Raw genomic sequence first — 9,305 nt, 5'->3', positions numbered from 1 at the left:
TTATATAGCAATAAAAAAATTATAAAAAATGTGTGCGTGGCTGTGTTTTGAAACATACATACATCATGTCAGAATATTCTATTACTTTTAACCCCACTAAGATTATTTAAACGCACTGGACCATTTGTTATAATAGCTATAGTTTTAAAGTTTTAAGCAAAACAAATGTGAAAATTAGTTTAACATTAAACGAGTTATAGTTGATTAAAATTGATTCTGCACCTGGTTAACACATTAGACTGAGCGGAGTTGTCGACCGCCCCAAGATGGCGCCCCTAAATCTCGTCAGCGCCTATAGGCGAGAGCGGTCGATGCGGGGTCTACTCTTTATATATGTCTATGCTCTAAAGCACTGATGCGGCTGTTTGTGGGCAAACAGTATGGCGAGTGGTTAAATAATGCATTTTCTATAGTTACTTTCAATTAATGATGTACTAAATTTATATTATTTAACAAACAATTTTCAAAACAATTCAACAGGATTTAAGGGTCTTTATTTATGACTGAAATAGTGTGCATGTATAACGTACTGAAAGAATAACAAGGAGATATTCCACAAATACTCAGTTTATAGAGCATGAACGGTCATTGTGAATTGTTAACTTACAGAAAATAAAAATTAATGACTTAATAAACCCGGTGGAACCCAGTGTAAGTCCCTGGCCATATGGATGCCAGGTGGTGCCAGAGGATGCCACGGGGCTGTTTTTGTGGAAGTCAATGCTTATCATTGACAAACGGGACGTCAGGATAGTTATGAACTATTGACTGTTAGTTAATAATTACTTTTAACTGAGCTTCCGAAGCAGCAGAAAATCAGAACTTTTGAAGCTGGACGCAGCGCGTCAAACAATCAAAGGCCCCTCTATGTGATGTAGTGGTGGATTTTCCAACAGGGTGGAAGGACCACGATAAAGCTGGGAGGTTTGAGGACAAACTCTGCTTTTTGCGCCCCTCCTATTATGTGTGATTAGCCGTGCTATCACTACAGAGACGGTAACGGACATTACCTGAACTTTATAACTTTAATATTTAGAGAGAATATGACCGTGATGGTAGTAGATTTGCTTGCTATCTGAAACCTTGAGTGATTGCTTCCAAAGAAAAAAAATTAATAGATTTTGTGACATAATAGTTGACTATAAAACATTGCATGGTTTGGTTCCTCTGCAGGATTTAATCCACCTTAAAGAAAGTGTGAGCACATGACCCGTTGCACAGGGGACTGCACTATTCCTCTCAGAAAAACTAATATTGATCAAATTAGTTTTTCAGTGAGAGCAGTTCATACTTGGAACACTATTCCGCCTAACATCAGGAACGTTACAACACCTAAAACCTTCAGTGGATCAGTGAAACTTTGGCTCCTGGGTAATCAGACTTGCAGTCACAGTGTCGACACATAGTATAGTAATAGTAATAAATAATATCATCTTTATTGTCATCGAAACATACATTGAAACATACATTACAACAAAATGTGTTCTCTGCTTTTGTGAAGTCAAATGAGGGGGATAAAAATGCACTGTGTTTCACACGGACTTAAAAGAGGGACGGACAACAAGGAAGACAGGGCAAATAAATTACAGTTAAATTTACAAGATATTTTAGGAAAAATTTCTACTTCTAAAGATATAAGTTACTTAATTAATTATCTCAAGAAAACAAAATTGATAGAAAAGATATAAGTTGTTTTTTGTTTTGCTTTGAGGGGGGTGTTTAAAGTTAGCGTGCCGATCCACACTCCATTCCAGTAGATGGCGGTAATGCACATCTAAAAGTTGCTTGCCAACCGCCATAAAAAAGGAGAAGAAGAAGGAAGAGAGGGCAGAAAAGAAAGCAAGCCAGACAAAGAGGACGGAAGTTTGGGGGACTCTTGTGATCAGAGATCCTGGTCAATTTGTGCAGAGGAGGACAAATCTGTAGACGAGCAGAGAGGCAGCTGGTAAGACAAGCTGTAATGTCTTTGAAATCAGACTGCAAGGTTACCCATGTTCCTCCAGCAGGGCCTCCAGATTTGCCAGCCCATTAACAGCAACACCTGAACTGAAGAGGTGGATTGTGGTAGAGAAGTTTGGCATTGATTGATTGATTTTATGATTGAACTGATTGTTGTGTTGTTGAATAGTGGATTTGGATGTTAAGTTTACCTATTAATTAACTTAGCATCATTTGAGAAAGAATTGCAACTGGAAGCTATTTATATTTATAAAATGAATATTTATGACTAATATTGAAAAGTAGATATTTCTATATTTAAATAAATGTAATTGTGTAATTGTAAATATTTATTCGAAATGTATTTTAAAGTTAAAGAACTTAAGTTTAGTTACTTGTTCATTTAACTTTGATTACTTTGTGGGTTTGATTCACAGTGGTTTGCTTTGTATTATTTATATAGTTTACCATTTCCTTTGTAGTTTAAGTGGAATTAATTTAAGTAAATTAACTTATGGATTAGTAATTGTTTTATTTTTCTTCTTTTGGGCTTGTTTAAAGGTTTTTACCTGCTTCTGGACCAATTTTGCACATGTCCTGACATTCACTAAATAAATGGAGGATAAAAGGAAGAAAACTGTGTGGTCCTTTGAGTAAAACCCTGTTGATGAATGTCTACGTCAATTTATCCATCCCTTTTCAAGTGGGGAAGCTGCACACATTAAAAAAGAACTTGACAGCTTTTAACCCATCACCCTTGGGGAGCAGTGGCTGCTGATACACTGGTGCTTGTTATCGCTATAGTCTATTACTGAAGGCAACACACAAAAATGAAAAAAATAATGAAAACATCAACCTACCCTGGGACTAGAGATAAAAATACGCCTCCATGGCTTACTCAAATGCAGGGAAACATTTACAGAGGTAAAGGTTTTCATAATTTACCTGAGATTTTTTATTTTAATGGAACAACTCACATTAATTAACATGGGTTCATCAACTCCACATGTAAATATGCTAGGGTAAAAGAACAGGGTAGCTCCTCCCAATGCGCGTCAGGACAGTAAGTCCACACTTTGCTGATGCTCTGCCAAGCATCCAAACAGAGGCGTCGGACGCGTTTCTGACGTTCGGTCTGAATTTTGCTGAACTATGCTAATCTATGCTGAATCTGACCATAGATTAGAATCAGCGTCCCGATCAGGCTCGCTGGTCAGATTAAGTAACATCTGAAGATGCCTTTTAAACGGGTGTTTAACATACTTATCATTAAGCCTACGTTTTTGTATTAAAAATGTTTCATTGGCCTGTTTCTAATCTTCGAGTTTTCATTCAGGTGTAAGCAGAAAATCATCATAATCAACAGTAAGAAAGGCTTGATAACATCAATCTGTGTGGAGTCAACGCGAACACAGTGAAATTAACTTACTTTTCAATAATTTTCTAATTTCTTGAAGAGGACTTTATAAACATGAAGTGTTCATTTGGATTTACCTTTGGAGAGGATTTTGGCGATGGATTGGGCCAAGGAAGGTTTCTCTGCTACCATCAGAACAGTTCTCATTCTGAATGATCATGTGAACAGAACCTCCTCCTCAGATCAAGCTCCACCTCAGTGGTCATACACCCAGAGTTAAAACCGTGAAGAAACAGTCCCTTAATCGAAACACTTATTCAGAGACAGCAAAAACAACTTCTGACCGTTGAGATGTTTCCACTTTCAACGCAATCACCCGCTTAAGCGAGGCAAAGCTTGCATTTATTTCCGGTGTTACGTTTTCTTCTTCTATATGGGATTTTTAATGGCGGTTGGCACACAACGAAATGGTGCAGCACCGCCATCAACTGGTATGGGAGTGTGGATAAAAAACGACTACTGCTTCACACGAAAACAAACCAAAAAATAAATAAATAAATCAACAGCAAAAATAAGAATCAGATCCTCTCAGTTGTATTGATTGTTCTAATATAATGAAAAACAGTTCCATATCAATTGTGTTAAAATGCATTGGTCCCATTCTGATGTTTTGTATAATTTCCCTCCCTTTCTCATGCTTCTTACAATGTAGCAGGACATATTCTATTCTCTCTTATTGACCACAATGTTCACACCAGCTGGTGTTATGTTTATGTTTACCCATTCTAAATAAATTGTTGTTTAATCCTGTGCCCAAATCTAAGTCTTTATACGATTGCATCTTCTCTCCTATTCCTTCCTGCACTTCTAATTTCCCCTACTGTCCTCTGAATTTTTTAAAACAATCGTCCATTCCTCTCTTCATTCCATTGTTTTTGCAACCTTTTCTTCAACCTCTGTTTAATGAAGCTCTTTATTTCCATATTGCTGATATTAACTGCCACATGTCCTCTCTTCTTGTGGCCTCTTATGCAGCCACCCAACAAGGTTTTAAAGTGATTTGTGCTGGATGGTCTTCCCTACGGCCCTGTAAATTAACCCAGTAATTCAGGGTTAATTTACCCTGAATTACTGGGTATTACTGTATTCTTACTGTAGTCTTCTTAATTCTAGTAGGATTTCCACACGCAGTGCTGCCGCTGGGGTTATTTTAAATGCCCCTGTGCATAATCTCAAAGCCTGAAACTGAATGTTATCCAACTTTTTGAGGGATGTACTTGACCCAGATCCATACACCACACAACCATAATCCAGAACTGATCTAATTAATACACATTAAATTCTGTTAACTCCCCAATCTCTGTCCATGGCCCTCTTCTTTGGGCCATGGACAGCATTTTTGGGTCACTTTCAGTTTAGACTGAACAAAAGATTACAAGAAATTCTTGACATCAGGCTTCAGTATGTTTGGGAGTATTCAACATTTTGTAATACGTTTTCAGCTTCTACCCAAGAAGAGAAAACAGTTCTAATTATACAGAAATTTTTTAGCCAATGAGTTTTTGCCTCTGTACATTAATTTAGGGCTGCAGCAGCTCATTCCTTTTGTAATCAATTAATCTGACAAGAGATAATCTTAGTAAATTAACAAATGTCAATAAACACGTGTTTAGCATGTATTTTGGACATTTATAAACAAATATTTATTAATTTAAAGGTTAAGAAATGGCATTTTAGTATTAAGGTCTTTAAATAATAAAGTGACAGTGCATTTGGAGTCTGGTGCAATGTTAGTAAAAATTGTGTTTATAAAACCAGCATACATACTCGCATACATATTCACACATACATAATATATATATATATATATATATATATATATATATATATATATATATATATATATATATATATATATATATATATATATATAGCTGGTATAAACAGGCAACGGGTGGAATGATTTGCAGGCGATTAGAGACAGAGCAGGTGAAGCTGCACCTGCTCTGTGGAGCAGAGCAGAAGGTGGAAAATAGCGTGCCAGGCCAAAAAACAACAGGCAGGCTGCATGACAGGTTAGAATAGAATGGATTAGAGAATGGATTATAAAATTATGTACAGCATTGTTAATGAAAAGCATTACTGGTTTGGGGTTGAATGTATTTTCATATCACCAATAAAGAAACAGCCAACGACTTATGCTTTAATTTTTAAGATTGTCAGTTGCAGGGAATGAGGTTTCGATTTGATGTAACTTATTTATTTATAGCAACACAAGGCCTTCAATTGATTAACAAATGATGTTTTATTTTTATTTCAGATAATATACCCTAGTCAAAAAAAATCTGCTCTTCTGGACTTGCTTGGGTGATAGCAGTCAGAAGATTAAGAAACAGGAAGTATCAAGGTATGTGTTGTTTTGTTTTGTGATATAAAGTGTTTTCTACTTCATTTCTGCAGGGATTTTCATCCTACAAAAGTATCTCTCTGAAAGCCACATTAAACCTCAGAAAATACTGGTGCGCCAGCACCAAATCATTGGAAAAATTTCTTATACTAAGACTACGTTCACACTGCAGGTCTTGATGCTCAATTAGAATTTTTTGCTGAAATTGAATTTTTTTGAGGTCGTCGTTCATACTACTCTTAATATAAATGTGGCCGCCATAGGATTTCTGTCTGAACGGTTCAAGACCACAAAGCAACCCGCATGTGCCGATAACAGAAGGAGATGTCACAGAGCAGCGCACTGTTTATGGAAGTAATGTGAATGTAGTTGTTTCAATTAAGTTTTGTTAAATAAAACCTTAAAAAGAATATAAAATGTGGATACCGGCCGGCATCTCTCCTTGTTATTTTTAGAAAGCTGTTGAGCAATGGTAGTGGACATTAGTAAAACCGCATCATAGCAAGACAAAATAAGCACAGCTATTAACAATGGCCTTTTATGTAGCGCTAACTGCAACGATTGTGTGTGTATGTGTAGTGAGAGACAGATAAAATGCAATATGACTGTTCAGACTTTGAAAAAAAAAAACAATATGTATCCGGGTTAGTACCACATATGGAAGTGGCCCAAATCAGATTTTTGGGAGGTGAAAAAAATGGAATTGGGCTGTTCACACTGCCATGAAAAAGACAGATATAGGTCACATATGGGCAAAAACGTCGGCTTTGGGTTGCATTTCCCTGCAGTGTGAACTTTTTTTGTAAAGCCTTTGTAACATTAAGCTTTGCTTGTTTGGTGCATATGCAGACTGTCTTTAGTATAAACTATCACATTTTTATTGCTTTTATTAATAGTTGTCTGAAATTAATTTCAATTTCCTATCTAAGGAAACCATGCAGGTTTATCAAAAACACACACGGCTCTTGGATAATTCAATAATATTCAATTCTCTTTATTTATACATTGCAAATTCCCCAGTAATGTCCCGTGAAGCCAAATTACAGAACCAATTGGTCAAATCATATAAACAACAAATTTTGATTACAGTCATAATTTTTTTCAGAGCTCTCCTGAGGAAACAAGGCATGAACGTGTCAAGGTGTGAGTGTAGCACACTTCCCCATCGCCTGCAGCCAGACTCCAGCTCTTGTGGTGTCTTTGCCATTAAGGTATTAAAAATAATCTAATCATATTTAAATTTTCATGCATGATGCAATTTTTGTAGATCTGTATGTGGGATTTTTATTTTTACTTTTTGGAGAAAGTCCTTATGGAGCAGGAAATTGTGTTTCCAGCTGGACGGAAGAATGTAGACTTGTTATGCTGGAAAATTGCTACTACTGTCCTGGAGGCATTCGGTGGGTCACAAAAGAAGCATTACCCTAAAAAATAATAGCTATGTTGATTAAATCACTCTAAAATTAATTTTTGAAGTAACCATGAGTAGGGTTGGCAGACATGGATGCACACAGTTGAGATCAGATGTTGAGGATTCCCAGCTCAGTCAGCTTGGAAGGTATTGGCAGCAGTGGGGTTGATTTGAAGAGGAAGAGTGTTATGATTGTTGGTAACCATCTGATGACACAGCTCCTAGCTGATGACTCCGGTCATGGCAGATGACTGAAGGACAGGCATCTGTTGATGTAAATGATTACTAGTTGGGAGCAAAAAGGAGCCCTATATGCAGTATTTTAAGTTAAGTTAAGGTATGGCAAACAGGTTTGTTGCTGTGAGAAGGACCTTTTCCCAAATGACCACAAAAGAACTTCTGAAGTTACAGATCTTTCTTGGTGCGGTTTGCAGCAGCCAAGCACAGGAAGAGGTAAAATGATGATCAAATGAGTGTTCCAATTATTACGTGGTCATAAGATCAGCATATTGGAAAGAGAGAACCAATGAGTACAAACATTTACTCTGATGAAAGTACCGTGAGAAATACAAAAAAAGACTCTAGCAACACTTAATTTTGTGCCTAGCACCCTAAGATAAAAAGATTTACACTCTTATGTCTTGATTATTGCCAACAACTTAATCTTTCATACTGAGTAAAACATTGAATTAAACCCTGTGATTTACCTTGATGAATGATGTCATATTAAAAAAAAATCTTCTAATCTTTTTGTTTTGCAGATATCCTGTGATAAGTGTGGTGTCATCTCCTTTGCATGGGATGTACGAACACAGCAGAGACATTTGTTTGCGCTGCTTGCTAAAGATAGAAGATATCTCTAACTGTTATACAAGTTGTGCATTTGTTCAGTACTTTATTTGAAGTTGTTTTTCTAATTATCAGTACTAATTATTTGTTTTATAGCAAATATAATTGTTTTATTCAAGTTCAAAAATATCCTAAGGTTGAAAAATGCACAGTCCAAGGAATCTAAAAACTAATAAATGATCAACAGTCAATGTTTATGTTTCGCGCCATCTTCAGTTCACCAGTCTATTCCCACAGCTGTTTGATATTCTGTTTGTTACTCACCTGAATTTAATTCTGTTGATTACGTCCCAGCGTATTAAAATTCCTGGTTTCTGTTTCTCCATTGCTTGATTCTCTGTTTGTTTCATTGTTGCAGTTTTCAGTTGATTATTAAAGAGACCACTTTTATGATGGCTCTGCGTGGCTCCTGCTGCATTTTGGGCCCTAAACCACCACAAATTCTGAGGCAATGTTTATTAAAAGAAGGACTTCTGTGTAGACTGTTTGTTCTTCTGTGTTGGATGGTAAATGTCTAGTTATTTAGTTTATTATCATATAACGTAGTAAAGACTCCTGGATCAATGTGTGCTTCTGTGCTTTTTTGTCTCTTTTATTGTGTCTCTGCTCTGTCTTCTCTAACCCTCAGTCGGTCGAGGCAGAAGACCGTTCACACTAAGCCTGGTTCCGCTGGAGGTTTTTCCTTCCCGTTAAAGAGGAGTTTTTCTTTCCACTGTCACTTCATGCTTGCTCAGTATGAGGGATTGCTGCAAAGCCATGGACAATGCGGATGGCTGTCCACTGTGATTTCCATAGCATCAAGAGGTAAGCAACAACCTGAAATTACCAGGTGATTGGATTAATCACAGTTAGGGACTAACAACTAAACCTAAATGTTAGACAAAGTCATTTCTTTCAAGAGATTTTAGACAGGGGCTTGACTACTGTTGAAGCCGTCTGCTTCCCCGGGTTCGTTAATTCGTTGTGCAGGACTTTAAAATAATAACTCGGCCATGGACGCAGAATTTCAGTTTCACCTTTTGCAAAAGGGAGAGATGGTACACCTGCCGATTCCGGGCAATAACTCTCCTCTCTCTCTGGCTCAGGCTGGTTTTTATTAAAGTTAGAACATAGATTATACAAAGTCACACAATGAATGACGCACACATCCTATTGCTATCTTACTCCCTAATAACTATCTTCCCTCATTATTTTCTCCAGCTGCATGTGAACCAGAGTTTCTGTTCTTTCCCACTGCCTTGAACTGGCCTTGAAAGTTCTCCTGATACTCATACACAGAACCTATTCACATTCTCTTCTTCTGATAAACAGACAGGCCTCAAAGCAAATATATTGCACAATAT

General features: G+C 36.9%; 1 protein-coding gene and 1 long non-coding RNA gene across 4 annotated transcripts in view; one reads left to right on the top strand and one right to left on the bottom strand.

Annotated features, from left to right (window-relative positions):
* The window catches only part of top3b (DNA topoisomerase III beta), an 83,227-nt gene extending 79,505 nt beyond the window's left edge, over positions 1 to 3,722 (bottom strand). Inside the window, exon 1 of one of the 2 annotated variants that reach the window (XM_036131002.1) lies at positions 3,433 to 3,722. In XM_036131002.1, coding sequence (XP_035986895.1) covers positions 3,433 to 3,502 — 70 coding nt within the window. In that variant the 5' untranslated portion in view covers positions 3,503 to 3,722. The remainder of the gene's footprint in view (positions 1 to 3,432) is intronic. The other variant, XM_012858062.3, reaches the window with a different exon arrangement.
* On the top strand, positions 1,541 to 8,465 carry LOC110367638. Of its 2 annotated transcripts, none has more exons than XR_004929151.1 (3): positions 1,541 to 1,945; positions 5,616 to 5,702; positions 7,875 to 8,465. It is a non-coding gene; the product is annotated as an uncharacterized LOC110367638 (long non-coding RNA). The 2 variants fall into 2 exon arrangements; XR_004929152.1 differs by lacking the exon at positions 7,875 to 8,465 and adding an exon at positions 6,808 to 6,819.
* The last annotated feature ends 840 nt before the right edge of the window (positions 8,466 to 9,305 follow it).

The sequence above is a fragment of the Fundulus heteroclitus genome, unplaced genomic scaffold (genome assembly GCF_011125445.2).
Source record: "Fundulus heteroclitus isolate FHET01 unplaced genomic scaffold, MU-UCD_Fhet_4.1 scaffold_40, whole genome shotgun sequence".
In the NCBI taxonomy this organism is placed as follows: domain Eukaryota; kingdom Metazoa; phylum Chordata; class Actinopteri; order Cyprinodontiformes; family Fundulidae; genus Fundulus; species Fundulus heteroclitus.
Note: the sequence above shows the minus strand (reverse complement) of the source record. Positions and strands in the feature narration are given on the sequence as shown.